At 35.4% G+C, this 20,440-nt stretch overlaps 1 protein-coding gene across 1 annotated transcript in view; it reads right to left on the bottom strand.

The window, feature by feature from the left end:
* Nucleotides 1–15,084: 15,084 nt before the first annotated feature.
* Nucleotides 15,085–20,440, bottom strand: part of YIPF4 (Yip1 domain family member 4) — a 30,043-nt gene continuing 24,687 nt past the window's right edge. Inside the window, exons 5-6 of the mRNA XM_060645258.3 lie at nt 20,304–20,417; nt 15,085–16,583 (exon numbers count right to left, since the gene is read on the bottom strand). Coding sequence (XP_060501241.1) covers nt 16,446–16,583; nt 20,304–20,417 — 252 coding nt within the window. The 3' untranslated portion in view covers nt 15,085–16,445. The remainder of the gene's footprint in view (nt 16,584–20,303; nt 20,418–20,440) is intronic.

The following is a 20,440-nucleotide window of genomic DNA, read 5'->3' as shown; positions in this document are numbered from 1 at the left end:
TGTGTAATTTTTTTCGTGAACCATTTAAGAGTAAGTTACATTATCATTTTATCTCTACCTCATTAGTGAGTTTTTCCTAAAATCATGGAAATTGTAATTAATGTAATACCATTACCTAATCTGCATTCGGATTTTACCATTTGTCCTAAAAATGTCTCCATCTAAATCCGAAGAAAATCCAAGACTATGTGTACATTCAATTGTCATGCCCCTTTAGCATCCTTTAATCTGGCACAGTTTCTCAGTCTTTCCTTGTAGTAGATGACATTGACATTTTTAAAGAGCACAGGCCAGTTGTGTTGTAGAGTCTCTCAGTATGGATTTGTTTAGTCTGAATCATTTTAGATTCAGACTATGCAATTTGGCAAGAACACCACAGAAGTGATGCTCAGTTGTTTGTTTTCGTTTTCGTTTTTGTGATACTGAGTTCTTGTCAATGCTTCAGAAGGCATATGATATTTGTCACATTATTAGTGATATTATCTTTAACATTGGTTAAGATGGGATCAACCAGATTTCTCCACTGCCAAGTTATTAGTGTACTCGGCACTTAATAGGTATCTTGTGGAAAGATACTGAGACTATGTAAATATTGTTATATATAAATATAAATATTTCTCAAACTTTCATCCACTAGTTTTAGCATCCGTAATTATTACTGTGATTTTCCAATTCCCTCATTTCTTCTATATGGCTTTCTACTTTAAAAATGAACTTTCTTTTTATCTATCTATCTATCTATCATCTCTATCATTGCAGCCCTGTTCTTTACTCAACAGGTTATATCCCTTTGCTTTTTTTTTTTTTTTATTTTGTTGTTCAAATTGTTACACATTTGGTCAATGAGAGCTCCTTCAAACAGGTTCCTGTGACTTTTGACATAGCACAAAAAGATGCTCCAGGTTCATCTTGTACTTTCCCTGCCTCAGACCTGGAATCAACCATTTCTTCCAGGACTCTTGGTTTCTTTTTAATAGGGAATGGGATTTAGGAGCCAAAATCCAGATGCTATGTGTGTGCAAAGCTACTGGGCTCTAAGAGCAGACAAATGGGAAATAAACATATTTATATATACATAAGCATACATATACACATATTAACATTTAATCATTATAACCCTATGATATAGTTACTACTTTTATTATTTTCATTTTATAGTTCAAGAAACTGAGGCAGAGAAATTAAATAACTTGCCAAAGGTTTCCCAGTTAAGTGATAAGGCTGAGATTGGAACCTGGGTGGTCTGGCTGCAGGCTTACCCTTTTAGCATAAATATTTAAAGATAAAAGTATTCCCAGAATTGAGAAGAAAGGTTATCCTGTATGATCTAAAATTCCTATTGAGTTCTTCAGCTTTAATGTCATATATGTTTTCTATATGGGGAAGAAGGAAGTAGGGAATGTACTGCTGACCAAGCAATCAAATCCAAGTATCAGACCTGACACAGAATTTCTTCCTCCCTCAGAAAAGTAAAGGCTTGCAACTGTACCAAACTCACTATGCCTGGTTCTCTCTTCCCCAAGGAAGAGTTCAGTCCTTCAAGGATTTTTCAGGCCCTCATGGAAATAGGCTTCTGGTCAGCCTGCTCACCAATCCTGTAGATGTGCTCAGACTTCATCTCCGGCTAAGCTGAGGCTCCATCTCCTGCTGCTTATTCACTCTTCAAAGTATTCAGGAAAACCAGGAAAATTAGCGTCTTTTTTAAAGTGGAGGATGAAGAGGATTGTGGATTTTTAGATAAGGTGAAAGGAAATTTATTACTTTAAAATTAATTAGGAAATGTTTCAGGGTGGGATATGGGAAAGTTTTCTTTAATTTTTTTTAATGTTTATTTTTGAGAGACAGAGAGAGACAGAGCATGAATTGGGGAGGGGCAGAGAGAGAAGGGGACACAGAATCGAAGCAGGCTCCAGGCTCCAAGCTGTCAGCACAGAGCCTAACGCGGGTCTCGAACTCACAAACTGCGAGATCATGACCTGAACCGAAGTTGGACGCTCAACCAACTGAGCCACCCAGGCGCCCCATGGGAAAGTTTTTAATACCTATCCAGAGAACATTTGCCTTGCTCATGATTATGTTGCTCTAAAGGGAGCAAAAATATTAGGAATGACTTATAAATAAATGACTTATAAATTTAATTCTGACCAGAAAGCTAGACTTATGTCATGACACTAGCTTGAATTTATCCTTGGAAGATATTGTAATAGCAAAAAGAATAATGTTGAACATACATTAGACATATACTCTTAGTTTTGAGAGTGATAACAGGAATTTTTTTTTTTTAATTCATGTGATACCAAGGCCAAGGATTTTTAAAGGAAATACAAAGGGATAGGGAAGCTTTAAAAATTATATTCTAACAAGAGAAGTGCAAGCAATTCAATTGAGTAAGAAGGGGAGGTGTTCAAAGCAGCCAATGTACCGTGAATGGAGCTGTCAGATAAGCTCAGACAAACCCAAAAGATCAAGAATGAATTTTAAAAAATGTAAGACAACTAGAGGCGCTTGCGTGCCTCAGTCGGTTAAGCATCTGACATCAGTTCAGGTCATGATCTCACAGTTCGTGGGTTCAAGCCCCACATCGGGCCCTGTGCTGACAGCTCAGAGCCTGGAGCCTGTTTCGGATTCTGTGTCTCCCTCTCTTTCTGCCCCTCCCCCGCTCGTGCTCTGTCTCTCTCTCAAAAATAAGTAAACATTAAAAACTTTTTAAAAAATAAAAGACAAACTCTAAGGATAGTGTGGTAGGGCAGCCAGGCTATGAATTATCTCTGTGTAAACTCATACATACCTGGAAACTTCATATCCTGTAGGTCAGTATGGATATGTTGAATTATTTACTAAATGTTGCTTGGACAATTGGTTATCTATATGGAAAATAATAAAATCTGGTCCTATTTCACACCATAAACAAAAATAATTAACAGGAGGATTAAATATGGTTTATATAATAGATTTAATTTAGCAAAACAGAAATATGATGTCTCTTGTGCCTGAATGATTACACATTAATTTTTTTGACAGAGAGATACAGAGAGAATGTGCAAATGGGGGAGGGGCAGAGGGAGAGGGAGACAGAGCATCTTAAGCAGGCTCCATACCCAGCGCGGAGCTCAACTCGGGGTTTGGTCTCACAGGCAGTGTGATCATGACCTGAGTCGAAATCTAAGAGTCGGATGCTTAACAACTGAGCCACCCAGGTGCTTCTACACATTAAATTAACTTCAGAAAGCAACCACGCAGAAAAAGCAAAGGCTAGAGACTCTTAGGAATGGATCCAAATCCAGAGAAGACAGTGCAGTTAGTACATAATGGGAAGGAAAGAGAGCTAGAAGTCTCTTTTTCCTATCTTCTCAAGGGAGGAAAATAACCTCCAAACCATTGAGCTGGACCAATAGTAAAACAAAAAAACTTAAGTTCCTAAATAAGAAACCTTGTACAACAGGAGTGCTAGATGAATGCATAAGCTAGGCCATCACTATGATTTAGCTTCCAAGAAAATAAACCCTATAGCCAAATGCAATGGCAAACTCTTAGAGTCAGATGACCAGAGTGAGAGAAATCCCACTGGGTGCCAGTTAGATCACATCCAGGTTTGAGGTACAGTGACTAGCCAAAAAGTACTCAGAAGTGAGCAAAGTTGAGCTTTCAGGTAAACATATTCTGTGACGAGCTGTTCACAAGTATGATGACACATTTACAGAAAACCTTGCATTCCCTGTGTTTTAAAAAGGTAAATATTATATAACTCTATTTTCTCTCATGTAGGTTTCTAAAAATCAACGAGCACTAAAGTATACCTAGAATAAGATTGTACAAGGGGCGCCTGGGTGGCTCAGTCGGTTAAGCATCTGACTTCAGCTCAGGTGACGATCTCACAGCTCATGAGTTCGAGCCCTGCATCAGGCTTTGTGCTGACGGCTCGGAGCCTGGAACTTGCTTCAGATTCTGTGTCTCCCTCTCTCTCTGCCTCTGCCCCCTTCGCAGTCTGTCTCTCAAAAATAATAAATATTAAAAAAAAATTTAAGAATAAGAACGTACAATAGTTAGTTATATAAAATGTCCATGTTTTAAGACTATAGGAAAAAAAAAAGTGTATTGGGCTCTCCAGAGAAACAGAACCAATAAGAAATATATAAATGTATAAATATATATGCTAAGAAATTTATTATAAGAAATTAGCACACGTGATTATAGAGGCTGACAAGTCCAAAGATATGCAGGGTAAGTAGGCAAGCTGGAGACCCAGGAGGGCCAATGGCATAGTCCCAGTCCAAAGGCTGGCAGGCTTGAAACCCAGAAGAGTTGAAACCCAGGAAGAGTCCAAAGGCAGGAAACAACAGACGCCCCAGCTTTCCCAGCTAGAAGGTGGTCAACCAAGAGGAATTCTCTCTTGGGAGGGTGGAGGGTGAAGGTGGGAGGGTTGGAGTGGGATGGGAGGAAGGAGGGTCAGCCTTTTTGTTTTGTTCAGGCCTTCAGGATGCTGTCCACCCACCTTAGGAAGGGCAATCTGTTTTACTTGGTCTACTTATTTAAATATTAATCTCATCCAAAAACATTCTCATAGAAAAAAACCCAAATAATGTTTGATCAAATATCTTGAGTAAGGCAAAATTTCTAAAAATATTTTCATATTCTGAATGTTTGCTCTGACTTCAAAATTTCTAATGAAGAAAATATGCAAGGGTTGGTTGGTATGATTCTCAAATTACCTTTGCAGTTCTAAAACTATAGCCTTCCATCGAAGCCAAAACAAAAATCCAAGTATCAATTCTGAGTTCTTCAGATACTATTCAACTTTCTCAGAAAATTTTACCTTTGTTTGCTATCATAAATTTATGATAATAAATATACAGTTTATTGGGAAAATACGTTAAAGTGATTCATGTATTTATGTCTTTATTGCACCATTTGGATATTCAAGTGTAGTGACTTTGTGCCAAATTAAAACATCTGGACATCTTTCTGAACTTTGGCTAAAATTCCAGATTTCTTCCCTAGCATTTCATAGTATTGTCTGTTAAAAATGCAATGAAGTTTTTCCATATAGTTCTTACTGGAATCATTTTCCTTGGAACGCCTATAATGATGTTTGGTATTTTCCCCTGGATGTTACCTTCAGCTCCACAGCATCAATGCAAGCCATTAAACTATTTTTAAAATTGTGATATTTTACCTTTAAGTAAATTACTAAGACACTCATATGTACCAATTCAAACTCTGTGGTAATGACTGAAAACTTACATTCTTTTCTCAGATGTGTTACAAGTGAGACCATAAATCTAAATTGCAAACTCTGTATAAAAGGTTTACTAAATATTTCATGCCTAAAAATCCTTCTTTGTATTTAACACCAGAGTATTTGGTGTTAACAATATGAATGGTCTTTTCAAAACAGTTTTTCTTGGGGTTCCTAGGCGGCTCAGTTGGATAAGCATCTGACTTCGGCTCTGGTCGCGAACTTGCAGTTTGTGAGCTCGAGCCCCACATCGGGCTTTGTGCTGCCAGCACAGACCAGATCCTCTGTCTCCCACTCTTTTTGACCCTCCCCCACTCACTGTCTCTCTCAAAAATAAACAAACATAAAAAAATAACTTTTCTTTGATCAATTGAAACTCTCAGCTGAGGGGCACTTGGGTGGCTCAGTCGGCTAAGTGTCCAACGTCAGCTCAGGTCATGATCTTAAGGTTCGTGGGTTCGAGCCCCACGTCGGGCTCTGTGCTGACAGCTCAGAGCCTGGAGCCTGCATCAGATTCTGTGTCTCCCACTCTCTCTACTCCTCCCCCACTCATACTTCGTGTCTCTCTCTCTCTCTCTCTCTCTCTCTCTCTCTCAAAAATAAACATTAAAAAAAAAACCTCTCAGGTGAAATTTTTAGAGGTTTTTTTTGGGTGAAAATGATAGATCTTTTAACCTCCTCAATGATGATTGCAAAGCTTTGAGTTATGAGCTTTAAGTGAATATGACTGCTTTTTGGATGAAATATGAGTTTAGCACTTTCAACTTTCAACACTACATTTTTGATCCCTGTTTGCATTCAACATTCACATCTGCTGTAATAAGTCATGTTTTCATTTCAGAAGTGAAAATCACAGGTTTTATTTTATATTAATTTTTGCACAGTATCAAAATACATTTCAGGATGTTTCAAGAAATGTTCCAAGCTAGAGTTCATTATCATATTCTTCCACAGTTTTAGAACATGAACATTTATGACATTTAAAAGGAATGTTAAGAAGCTTACCAACATTTTGCTGACACTTCATTCTGGGTGGGTTTTTTTTCTCTCCAATTTACAAGGTTTAATTCAAATACAATATCCTTATAGCAAGGTGTATCAAGTATACAGCTTGATACATTTTCACAAACTGAACACACCCATAAAATTAGCACCCACATTAAGAAAGAGAAGGTAACAGCATCCTAGATGCCCCAATCCCAAAGCCTCTTTCAGTTACTTCCTTCCCACTCAAGAGTAACAAACATCCCTTTTTGTACTTTACATAAATAGAACCATGAAGTATGTATTACTTTGTGTCTGCTTCTTTTGCTCATTCAGTTTTTGAGATCATCCATACTTTTACATGTAGTTACAGATCTTTCAATCTAATTATATTCAACTGTGTGAGACTGCCTTAATTGGTCTGTTTGGGTTGTTTACAGTTTGGAACACTATTAATGGTGCTGCTATGAATATTCACTGTTCTGACCAATACAGTAGCTAATAACCACAGGTGACTCTTTAAGTTTAAATAAAATTAAGTTGAAAATCAGGGGAGCCTGGCTGGTTCAGATGGTAGAGCATGCAACACTTAATCTAGGGGTTTTGAGTTCAAGCCCTATGTTGGGCATAGAGCTTACTTAAAAAAACACTTTCTCAGTTGCATTAATCACATTCCAACTACTCAAAAGCCACATAGCTAGTAGCTACTGTAGCGACAACACAGAATATTAGACTCCTTCCATCACTGCAGAAAGTTTCATTGCACAGTACTGAATTTATGTGTGTGTGAGCATATAGAATTGCTGGGTAGTAGGGCATGCACATGTTCTGCATTGACAGATAACAGATAGGGTCAAACAGCTTTGGGGTATATCCATTTTTAATATTTTGTTATAAATTCTATTTTAAAATACTAAAACACTATTATTACTTTTCACCTAAGAATTGCAATGTACTAAAAATAAAACAACAAAAAAAACTATTTAGAAGTAGCAACTGTTAGGACATGGAATGTTTCATAGGTAATGCACAACGCAGCCACATTATTTACCATGACACAGGCTAAGCTAACAGATGTTGGAAATGTTTCTCATATGTAATTACAACAAAAGGTTCATTACCAATGAATGTCACAACAGAAAAAATCTTATCAGAATTTACATAATTAACTTCATTGCTAATGCAGTTACAGTATTACTATTTACCAGTTGCATTTCAATATTTTAACAATTCAGACAGCCATGTTCCTGTCTATCAGTTAAATCAGATCTGCTCATAGTCTCAATCAACACCAGATATTACCAACCTTTTTAAGGTTTGGCAATCTGAAGGGCCAATGTTGTTGTTTAAACTGCATTTAATCACAAATGAATTTGTGCATTTATACATATATTCATTGGCCTTTTAAAAAAAATCATCTCTCCCTTATATCCCTTGCCCATTTTAAATATCAATTTATATTCTTTTACTATTATATATTACATAACACGATTGACCATGTATATCCTTTCCCCATTTTAAATTACTAATATATAAATGTTTTTTATATTAAGGAAATTAGTCCTCTGCCTATATAAGTCTTACATATATTTCTTAATTCATAGTTTATCTTTTCCTATAGAATCGTTTTAAATGGTAAGTAGTCAACATTCTTAATTTCTTCCTTTTTGGCTTGTGTCTTATGCCATACTTTGAAAGCCCCAACTTCTCAAGGAATATATGAAAAATTAATTCCTGCTTTTTTTTCTGGCTTTTGTTTTTAAAATATGATATATCCGTAATTTACTTTGGTATAAAAAGTGAGATGCAGATTCAGCTTTATATTTTTCCAAGTGGCCTGACATGTCTTTGTAAGACACTGCTCGTTACCCACCTGGTATCCATTCTCCCTTACTAACAGAACTGTGACTTTGTTTAAGGCAGAGACATATCCAGGTTAATACACTTTCCTAAACTCTTGCAGCAAGGGATGACCAAGTGATTCAGTTCTGTCCCAAGATACAAGGTGGTGAAGTCACAGAATGCAACTTTAAAAAAAAGGCAACTTTGATTTGACATGTTCCTTTTGGCCTCTTGACTTTCACCTTTCTTTCTGCTAGGAATCTAGCAATGAAATGAAAGCCACACACTCAAAAGGGCAGAGTAAAAAGATAAAAGGAGTCTCTGAGTCCTCAATGACATTAAGTTGCCATATTTGTCGTGGGTTATATACCCTTGGATTGCTTATCATGTGAGAAATATAAACTCATATTTAGTGAAGTCATTGATCATAGGGTTGCTTCTTGTAACCAAATGTTTTTTATCTGATGCAGTATCACCTCTTATTTAGTAATTCATCTTTAAGTGTTTCTTTTTTTATTGTTGTTGTTTTGATTTTTGTTAGTTATCTATACACCCAACATGGGGCTTGAACTCACAACTCCAAGATTGAGTCATATGCTCTTTCAAATGAGTCAACCAGGTGCCCCAATAATTCATCTTCTTTTATCAATTTAACATGCCACCTTTATCATATACTAATCTCATATATAATTGGGTATATTTCTGGAAACTCTCCTTTTTCATTGATCTAAATGACTTCAGTATTATCAATAGCTAATATATTAGCTAATGTGTACCAAGTACTAGGACAATCCAAAGGACAACAGCCCTTTGAGCTTTATTATTTAATATTAATGTGCAATACTTGAAAGCCTAAAACTAAAATTGACTTTAAAAAGTGGAGGGGCGCCTGGGTGGCTCAGTCGGTTGAGCGACCGACTTTGGCTCAGGTCATGATCTCACAGTTTGTGGGTTCGAGCCCCACGTTGGGCTCGGTGCTGACAGCTCGGAGCCTGGAGCCTGCTTCTGATTCTGTGTCTCCCTCTCTTTCTGTCCCTCCCCTGCTCATGTTCTGTCTCTGTCTCAGAAATAAATAAATATAAAAAAAAAAAAATTAAAAAAAAATAAAAAGTGGAATAGGAAGGATTAAAAGGGAAAGCAAAGGAAAGATGTTTCCATTATTTATACAATGGACTATGATAAAAAAAAGACAACTATACCTAGGTTGTTGAGTGGCAACACTGATATTCCAGATCATAATGAAAAGAACGCTAGATTTGAAGTTTGGAGACTTAAACTTAAAAAAAAATTTTTTTTTAATGTTTATTTATTTTTGAGATAGAGCATGAATGGGGGAGGGTTGGAGAGAGGGAGATACAGAATCTGAAGCAGGCTCCAGGCTCTGAGCTGTCAGCACAGAGCCCGACGCGGGGCTCGAACTCACGGACCGTGAGATCATGACCTGAGCCAAAGTCAAATGCTTAACTGACTGAGCGACCCAGGTGCCCCACTTTTCTTTTCTTTTAATATTTATTTATTTATTTGGAGAGTGCAAGCAGGGGAGGGGCAGAGAGAGGGGTACAGAGGATTTGAAGCTGGCTCTGTGCTAACAGGCGACAGCAGCGAGCCTGATGCAGGGCTCGAAATCAGGAACTGGGAGATCATGACCTGAGCCAGAGTCGGACACTCAACTGACTGAGCCACCAGCTGCCCCTGGAGACTTAAACTCTTAACTGTGTGGGTGAACAGTGTTATTTTATTTTTAAATCTTTTTAAGTTTATTTATTTATATTTTGAGAGGGCGCAAGCTCGAGTGGGGGAAGGGCAGAGAGAGAAGGAGGGAGGGAGGGAGAGAGGGAGAGAGGGAGAGAGAGAGAGAGAGAGAGAGAGAGAGAGAGAGAGAGAGAGAGAATCTTGAGCAGGCTCTACGATGTCAGCATAGAGCCCCAAAGGTTTGAGGGGTTCAAACCTATGAACTGTGAGATCATGCCCTGAGCCAAAATCAAGAGGTGGACGCTTAATTGACTGAGCCGCCCAAGCACCCACAACAGGGTTATTTTAGACAATCCTTTCTTAGGCCTAATTTCCTCATCTGTATGAGAAATGATTATACTCATTAGATCATCTCTAAGGTCTTGCCTAACTTCAACTAAACTTCAACACTCTGAAAGACTAATGCTAAGGCTGCTGGTTTTGAAATTCACTGGCTTTGGATTTGAATTCAGGACTCAATGACCAGGTTCATGTATTCATTCAAAAAAACTGGGGATACACTGATGAACATGTCAGAAAATGTCCTTGTCCCAAGGGAGCTTGCATTATAGTGGAGGAATAACAGTAATAAAAAAGATGAAAAATGATAATTTACCTATGTTAGATACGTAACCCGTTTAGAACAATTAAAAAAAGATTTTAAGGGGAGCCTGACTGGCTCAGTCAGTTAAGCATCCAACTCTTGATCTCAGCTCAGGTCTTGATCTCAGGGTCATGAGTTCAAGCTCTGCAATGGGCTCCACCCTGGGTGTGGAGTCTACTTAAAAAAAAAAATTAAGACTACATTATAACACACATATAGAAAAAAACATAAAACATACAGCTTAATGACTTAATAAAAACCAAACACCCATGAAAGTCCTTCTTATGACTCTTTCCAAATACAACCCTTCTCCCTTCCCATTAAGGATAACCACTAACCTTTTTTTTAATGTTTATATATTCTCGAGAGAGATAGACAGAGACAGAGTGTGAGTGGGGGAGGGTCAGAGAGACAGGGAGACACAGAATCTGAAGCAGGTTCCAGGCTCTGAGCTGTCAGCACAGAGCCTGACGTGGGGTTCAAACTCACAAACTGTGAGGTCATGACCTGAGCTGAAGTCGGACTCTTAACTGACTGAGCCACCCAGGCGCCCCAACCGCTAACCTTTTATAGTGGTCACTTTCTTGTTTTTTATAAACATGACTTTGTCAATTGGATTGTGGTAGTGGTTGTACAACTAGACAAACTTAATAAAAATTATCAAACTGTATACCAATGATGGATGAACTCTGTGGTATGTAATATACATCATTAAAGCTGTTTAAAAAAAAACTTTGCACCTCAATATGTATCTCTAAACACCATCACTCAATTTTGCCTGTGTTTGAACTTCACACAAAGGGAGCAACACAGTATAAGTTCTTTGGTGTCTGCTTTGTTCACTCATAATACTTGTGTAATTCTCCATGTTCTTACACGTGGCTCCAGTCATTCATTTTCATTGGATAACACTCCACTGTGTTATACATGGACATGCTGATTCCAATTTTTGGCTATTGTGTACCTTGCACATGTCTCTTGTGGCATATGAACATGCATTTCTGCTGGGGAAAATCAAGAATAGAATTGCATATCTTGGCTTTTAGTATTAAAAGCATGTTTCTGGTACTGTACTTCTAAACAAGAGCCCTGACAAAGAAAACATGGCTTGGAATGTCAGGTACGGACTAATGCCAACTTAACCTGTTCAATTTCATAACCTACTAAACTTCAGCCTAACGGGTTTTCATATCCTTCTACACACCCACTATTTCCTCTGTCTGGATAGTCTTCCCTCCCACCTCTGCCTAGTTAACTTTTACTTACTCCTAAGATTATACCTTAGGCATCATTGCCTAAGGGAAGGCTTTTCTCATCTAATTCTTCTATTATACATTCTCTTGCTACCACAGACCTACAGTTCTTATTTCTCTATTTGTTGCAATTGTTTTACAACTTGTGAAACTCTCCAAAAATACTGGCTCATTAAAGTTAGGGTGTGCATGTGTGGTTTTTGCATACCACTGTATCCTTGTACCTACCACAGTACCCAGCACATACAAGAGGGGGCAATAAATACCTGATTGATATCTATTATCTCTTCATATTCAGGGTACCCAATTCAAATGCCATTTCTTTTGAATGTTTTATTCTTGGGACCACCACCAGTACCATCCTTTGAAAATAAATTTTTATTGGGCAAAAGATTTTCCTAAGTCCCATGGGGCAAAGAAGATCGAATATGAGGGATTTAGCACCTAGGCCCATCATCATGAATAAGAGTAAAAGAAAATAATTCTGTATAAGGATTACAAAACATATGGAGTGTTTCCTTATCAAATGGTGCATCCTATTTAAGTAATACTTCACATAGCAACTGATTAATTCCACAAAAGTGAGTAGGGTCATTATAAAATCAAGCAAAAATACATAATTTCAATCATTTACCTTCAACAACGAGGACTTATTATGTGAATAGCAGCAATCCACTTGTATTTGATAAAAGTTGCTCAGTGGCAACTATTATAGAAAAACCAAGGTATCTGTTCTCGATAAACCTAATTTACTTATATTCCGAGCGTTAAGAAAATTATTACAAATAGCAAAGTTTACTTCTCTACTATACTAATAACCTTCACATGCTCTATTACAAGTTCAAAATACTTTATAAAAATATTTTTTCATACCAATATCTAACTTTTAAAAAATCTCAGTGATAGCACAAATATACCACTGAACTAGCCACAAGGGATGTTTAAGGAATTTTTTTCAAGCACTTGCAAACTACACATATCTTCAAAGTAAAAACGCATGGATATTTTGCATAAAATAAGCTGAAACTACGGTTACTACCAACACAAAAATGAAAAATTGGGTATTATTTTACTGATGCCATCTTAATCATCCTGACATTCTTTCCTTTAATTAACCTCCAAGATGCAACCTCAGCATATCAAAAGAATTACAAATGAGAAATCTAACCTTAAGCTTCCTGCTTAATAATATGCCTTCAACAGGGAATATTCTCATTTCTGAATTTCAGACCACTACACTCCATAGAGAAAAGGTAGGGTCTAAAATGTATACCAGTTTGTTACAAAGAAAATACAATCACAAGTGGAACTTTCTTCAGAAGATATCATGATTTGAAGTTCAGAGACAGAAGACTGTCTAGCCTTATTAAGGTCAAAATCTTATTTTGGGATTTATTTACAAAATGGCAACAGATTCTCAAACATACTACTGTTAGGAAAGTACACAAATGAGAAATAAAGCATCTGTAATTCAGTTTCTAAAGGGAAATTAAAATGTAGTGAAAGGGAAGATGTTAACACAAGGGTTCCCTTCAAGAACCATTTATGAAAGGTGGTGACAAAACACTATTATTTTGGGGCACCTGGGTGGCTCAGTCAGTTAAGCGTCTGACTTCAGCTCAGGTCATGATCTCACAGTCCGTGAGTTCGAGCCCCGCGTCAGTCTCTGTGCTGAAGGCTCAGAGCCTGGAGCCTGCTTCAGATTCTGTGTCTCCCTCTCTCTCTGCCCCTCCCCTGCTCATGCTCTGTCTCTGTCTCAAATAAATAAATAAATAAAATAAAATAAAATAAAATAAAATAAAATAAAATAACACTATTATTTTATGTTATCAGAGCAGAGAATCGCTGAGGGTGATTTTTAGTTCTATCAAGACTTATTTCAGACTGCCATGCCATGCAACCAGAAAGAATTATATTAATACAAGCCTATGACGTGTGTTGTCATCCTTTGCTGCAAAGAACAAAACAACAAACCCAACTTGTTCACTATAAAAAAAGAAGGAAAAAAAAAAAAAGAATTACATGGAAGACATTATAACAAAACTTAAAAATGTGTCACAATTTCCTAAAGCCTAAAACTGGCTAAAATATGCATAAAAATGTAAAAGATAAATAAATAACAATCATCTTAAAATATTCAATTAGTTTTGCTCAATATGAAAAATGTTCTGTTTTTATTAGGTTGTAGAAGCATTATTTTATTCAATGTTTAAGTACAATGTAATTTTAAAAAATAAATTGACTGAATTTTAAACAATAAACAAAAATATCTACCTCATTATTTTCAGTCAATGCGAATTTTCACTAATTTAGAACTCTATATTAGCATTTTAATATTTGGGGAATTTTTTGGAAACACACACCATTATATAAAACTGTCTTATAGACCTTGGAAATAAGCAAGTTTAATAATGGTTCATAAAACTTTACAAATCTTCCTAAACTGTTTTCTAATACAATGAAAATTATAAAGAGACTTTGATTTTTAATCCAAATTTCAATTATTTTACAATCAATTTGAAATATAAGTAAATATAATTTACTCATAATTCTCCTTTTGAGGATTAACATTCATCACAATTGCTACAACTGAAAACACACACACGCGCACACACACAACGAGAAGAGACTATCTGGCGAGTTCTGTTTTAAAAATACTAATGAACTAATAATTAAGTTGGAATCATGATTTAAAATCAGTATGACTTAGAAAATATTATTATATAAAAATTCAAGGAAAGGACATTATCACGGTCAGCTTATCATTGTTAGCAGTAATGTCTCTTGTACAAATTTACAAATTACATTTCCAAACTGACAATCTGTTTTAACTACTTTGCTCATTAGCCCATGAGTATGTTGGTTGAGCTTGAAACATGATAAATAGTACCTACATATACCCTAAAGAGCGGACGTTCTCATGATTAAATGTTGTTATTTTTAAACACCTTTTTAGAACATAAATACCTCATTTTATCTTCATCATTAGGGAATAAACACAATACAATATGTAAACTTTGCATTCACATCTTAAAGAACTGATAGGTTAAAAAAATTAAACCAGTTTTTGATAGAATGGGTCCCAAAATGGCTTAATGTACTGCTTAGTAAAATTCTACCCCCTGGGACCAACCCCCAAACTTCTTGGGGGAAGATTCAGGGTCAACACTATGAATATCAAATATAATAATTGACTGTAACAAAGTAGTGACCTCAGGAATTTCTTATGTGTGACAAATGTTTATTTTACAGTTGCTACTTCTGTAGCTATTGATCCTTCCTCACAACTTCATATTATTTTAGGTTCCAGAAATTCTGTGCCTCTGGTGCTTCAATCTATTGTCCTAAGCTTGTTTTTAAAAATTAGCATATGTAATTTTCACATTATTCTGGCTCAAAGATAGCTCCACCCTTTTCCTGTAGCTTAAAATAAATTTTTCCTTTTTTTTTTTTTTTTCCCTTTTTTAGTGAAAGGAGGAGAGATGGGTTTGGTACTTTGAAGACTTGCTTCAGAGTTGCTAGATATTTCCTGATGCATAAAGTTGTTAAAGGAATGGTATCATATTGAGGACAGCAGTTAACTCTTCCAGCTGAGACCAGAAAGGATAATATAATTTGCTGATAGTTACCAGGCATTTGCTGTTTTATGGACATAAATAAAATATTTAATCTACTTTACAAAGTTATATTAACTAAAGTATACACCAGGGTATATGAAATAATTTGCAACAAAAATTTCACTAGTTAAAATTTCTTAATATTTCCCTTAGCAAATACTGTACATTTGTTAGAGTACCTGATACTTGTTTAGTAATACAGGACAAGGTGTTATAAAACAAAACACACAGCTGGGAAGCATTTTATTTTTTTCTACTTCATATAACATTATTCAAGACCACAAGATTTTAAAGGTCTCTTTCCAGCAACTTTTATGACTTAGGAGTACCACTTAAAAATATTTCTGATGCTATAAATATTACTATTTCTCTACATATTGACAATTTTAATAATGCCATATCCATTATACCTCCTGCTCCTTTGGTCAGAAAGATAAACATAAACTGAAATCAGATATTTAGGCATTCAAAAATAGTTTTTCAAAGCATACCAAGAAAACCAAATCTACAGCAGCAACTGTTAAAAAATTAGTTTTAGTTGTTATTAGGACTCTTAACAAGGACATACTGAAGCATGTATGAGATTTTTAAAATTATACACAATTTAAAAAACAAATCTGAATTTATAAATAAAAGATTAATGGCCAAATTAAAGAAAGGTTAAGCATCAGATTGAAAATATCTCAATTTTTAGGCTATTCAGAAATATATTTTGTGAATAAAAAGAATAATTTCATAAATATATACGTATAAATATAAATATATATCTACAGGATCTGCAATGCAGGAGAAAACCCTTTAAAGAAAAAATTGCGCTTTTAGATTATTAGGATGCTGCCATATTTACCCTTTGAATGAAATATAATTACCATTCCAGGTGCTTTTGGCACAAGTTTTTAGGTGAATATTGACACAATCTTAAAAACACAATGCTTTTAAATTTTATTCACTGGAATATGAAGAATCAAACAGAATTCGGAATTCTGACCAAAAAAAATCCAGATAACTGCAAATAATTAAATACAAAAAAATGTTGTTTTAAAAAGACTTTCAACCTGCCTTTACATGTGGAACATGTAAAATTTTACCAGCAACAGGATTTCTTCAATCCCCTCAGCAAGAGTTCCCAGCCTACACACACAAATGTAACGTCTTTTTCTACTCATATATGACTTAGATCACACCCCAGTATATAAGGACAAAAAATAAATGTATAGTAAAAAGATTGGATAAATCAGGAGAGGCTTTTTGGTCTTGAATTCTTCACCCACTAACAATGAAGCAGCACTGTAGGCAGCCCAAAACACACCAAACAGCTTTAAAAAAACAAACAAAAAAGACAAAAGGCAGCATATTAGCAAGTCAATTAACATTCTGGGTATCAGACAGTAAAATAACATTCACAATAGTTTCTTAAAACAACCCTGACAACCAATTGTGGTAAACAATAAAATTTAATGTTTAAGATTATTATTAAGAATGTTTATCCTTGCTTTGTTCCTTGACGTATGGAAATGAAGTCTTTTGTTATCACACTTGTCTAATCCTAGGAATGACTGGGAGTGCCTATTAAAAAGAGAATCCGGGGATTCACTCTAGCTTGCTAAATCAAAATCTCGTCAGGAAAGGGTTTTGTTAATTAGTCTTTTTAACAGTGTCCCTGGTGATTTAAGATAAGGCAACTTTTGGCCAACTGAAAGAAATTTGGCCAACTGAAAGAAATGTGCTGAAAGAAAATTAATTTCATTACAAAGTAAATTTTTTCCTGTTTTTTCTTCTAAGAAGTAGGAAAACAGACTAAGCCAAAATTTTACACAATGTTTATGAAATAGAACAGCATTTTCCCAGAAATAGGTAAAAGTATGGGGTTAAATAAAAAGGAGGAAAAAATAACAGTTTGGTCAAGAGTTTAATTAAATACAATGTACTGTGCTTTTCAGATTATACGTGTACCAAATTTTAAGTTATTTCCACTGGAAACTTATAGAACACTTACTGATGTAGTTGCTAACGGCATTTTATAGAATAAAATTAAAGGAAGAACTTCAAGGGTAGAAATCAGAGAAACTATGATAGAAAAGGACTTGGCACAGGGCAGGATATCTCAACCTTGTACTACTGACATTTTGGAGCTGGATAATTGTTATGGGAAGCTGTCCTGTGCATGACAGGATTTTTAGCAGAATCCCTGCCCTCGACCCATGACATACTAGTAAGATTCCACTCCCAACATCGTTTGTGACACCCCATATGTCTCCAGACATTGCCAAATGTCCTTGGGAGGCAAAATCGTCCTTGAGAACCACTGGTAGAGAGGTCAAAAATAAATACCGACAGCCTGAAAATGTATTTGAGATGGTCCGGTTTTCTACTGTTCTTTTTAAACTAAAACAAAAAGCTACAAAATATTTTAGATTTTCAGAAAAGTATAGGGAAATATATCAAATAAGATTATGATCAAATTGCATTTGTATGTCATACATTTTTTTGTTATAAGTAAATAGTTAAAGATTGGTAAGAATTACAGAGATTTAATGTTAAAAAAATAATGCTTGTAGATTGAACTGTATTCTAATGAGATTTAAATGATAAGAGTTTTGCAACATATTTCTCCATAAATCTTGGACTTGGAAACAAACATACAATGGCTCACTACAAACAGAAGATTAAACAATTAGGAAAAAAAACTGGGGAAAGAAAAATCTGAAGTTTAAAACAATTGTATCCTAAAATTTTAATGACAAAAGACTTTCCGGTTCATAATAATACATTCATAAATTGCATACAGAATGCTAAACACCAACTTTCAATTGAACTTGATTACTAAAAGTGACCAGAAGACACACAGTTTTAGCAATTTTGGGAGTAGTCTTAGAAGTATTCAAACAGGCTTTAACCCAAGTTAAAACAACACACAAGCAAGAAAGATCCTGAATGATTCAGTAAAGTGGTACGTTCACTAAAGCTAGATAATTACATGTCAGCAATGGGGCTAGCTTCTGTACTGTAAGACTTTTAAATTAAGTGCTGATAATGCCAATTAAAAAAAAAAGATTTCAGGATTAGAAGGCAGAGAGAAGAATGATCTGGTACTTGGTCTCTAAAGTGATCAAGTAGTTCTAATATACAAAGATGTTCTCAAAATATTCTTTTATAATATTTGTAATAACAACTACTAATTGAGTGTCTTCTCTGTGCCAAGCATAAATACTTTACCATTTTGATAATGAACCCTAAAAAACAGTTGTCAAGATTCCCAATTTGCAGAGGAGGATAAGAAAAGGTATAGCCCCAAGCGGGTAGCAAATAAGTGGAAGAACCAGAATTCGAATTTAGAACTAATTGGTTCCAAAATCTCTACTCTTCTCAATACCTAATACTTATATCTCATTATTACCCTGTAGTTAACCAATTCTAAAAGGAATCTTTTCTCCCATATATTAGAATTAGTAAGGGACTTTAAATAAAACCAAATGTCATAAAAATTAATTGGCTGTACTTAAAAACAAATACTTTAATGTGAAGGCTACATAATGGCAGTTCTGAAAGTGGTAGTCTTAAGTTCTGTATTTTTGGGGCACCTGGGTGGCTCAGTCAGTTAAGCGTCTGACTTCAGCTCAGGTCACGATCTCACAGTTCATTGAATTCAAGCCCCACAACAGGCTCTGTGCTGACAGCACGGAGACTGGAGCCCACTTCAAGCGGCTCTCTGCCCCACCTCCACCCCTGCTCACATTCTCTCAAAAATAAACATTAAAAAAAAGAAAAAAGTTCTGTATTCTCTCATAAAGAAAAAAATTACATTCATTGTGTAATATAAATACATGTGCTAAGCATTTATTTCCCAAAGTTGTTCAAAATTTAGGTTATCTTACTACTTAATACTTAATATTATCAGTAAATGTTTAATATGCATTTATGTTAATGTAAATTTAACACAGCATAAAGAAGTGCTGATCTCTGCAACAGAGAAAAGCCAATTTATTACAACCATGTCTTTCATATTTGATAAGGGAGTTATTATTCAAATAGGAGTACCAGTTATTAAATAAATGTCTGGTAAAATCTTAAATATAAGTCACCCACAAAATCTAACTCCTATGAAGTTGTATTATAAACACAGAGAAGAGCCATTTGCAGCTATGGGGATGGAACTAGAGGGTATTATGCGAAGTAAAATTAGAGAAACACAAATATCGTATGACCTCACTCATATGAGGAATTTAAGATACAAAACAGATGAGCATAAGGGAAGGGAAGCAAAAATAATATAAAAACAGGGAGGGACACAAAACATAAAAGACTCAAATACAGAGAACAGAGGGTTGCTGGAGGGATTGCGGGAGAGAGGATGGTCTAAATTGGTAAGGGGCATTAAGGAATCTACTCCTGAAATCATTGCTGCACCATATGCTAACTAACTTGGATGTAAATTAAACAATAAATAAATTAAAAATAAATAAAAATAAAGGTTATGGAAAAGACCAAAAACAAACAAACAAACAAACAAACAAACACAGAGAAGAAAAATTCAACATTAAAAAATTTATCTGAGGGGTGCCTGGGTGGCTTGGTCGGTTAAGCGCCTGACTTCAGCTCAGGTTATGGTCTCACGGTCCGTGAGTTCGAGCCCCGCGTCAGGCTCTGTGCTGACAGCTCAGAGCCTGGAGCCTGTTTCAGATTCTGTGTCTCCCTCTCTCTCTGCCCCTCCTCTGTTCATGCTCTGTCTCTCTCTGTCTCAAAAATAAATAAACGTTAAAAAAATGTTTTTTTTTTAAATAAAAAATTTATCTGAGTGTAATATCCTGTATCCTGATTTGCTCTTTGTTCTTTACTCCTCCCTAGACATACATTATAATTTCTGGTGATTAAAATGAGAAAATAAAAGAAACACAATTGGTAAAATCAATGACTAAGATCACTGTTCCAAACACTTACAAATGTTTGATAGGTACAGACTACAATATTCTGAGGCAGAGAACTAGTATACTTTTGTTATTGGAAAATAGTTAATTTTTATGATATACACTACTTACTTTTATAAGTGTAGATACCACTTCAAATGATCCAACCACCAGAAGTATAGGGGCTATAACAATGAGAGGAAGTAGTGAATATCCTATAACTCCAAGAACTTGGCCATATGCAACCTGTGAATTTTCAAAATTTTAAA

The sequence above is a fragment of the Panthera onca genome, chromosome A3, assembly GCF_046562875.1.
Source record: "Panthera onca isolate mPanOnc1 chromosome A3, mPanOnc1 haplotype 2, whole genome shotgun sequence".
In the NCBI taxonomy this organism is placed as follows: Eukaryota; Metazoa; Chordata; class Mammalia; order Carnivora; family Felidae; genus Panthera; species Panthera onca.
This window is presented reverse-complemented; position numbering and strand designations above follow the sequence as displayed.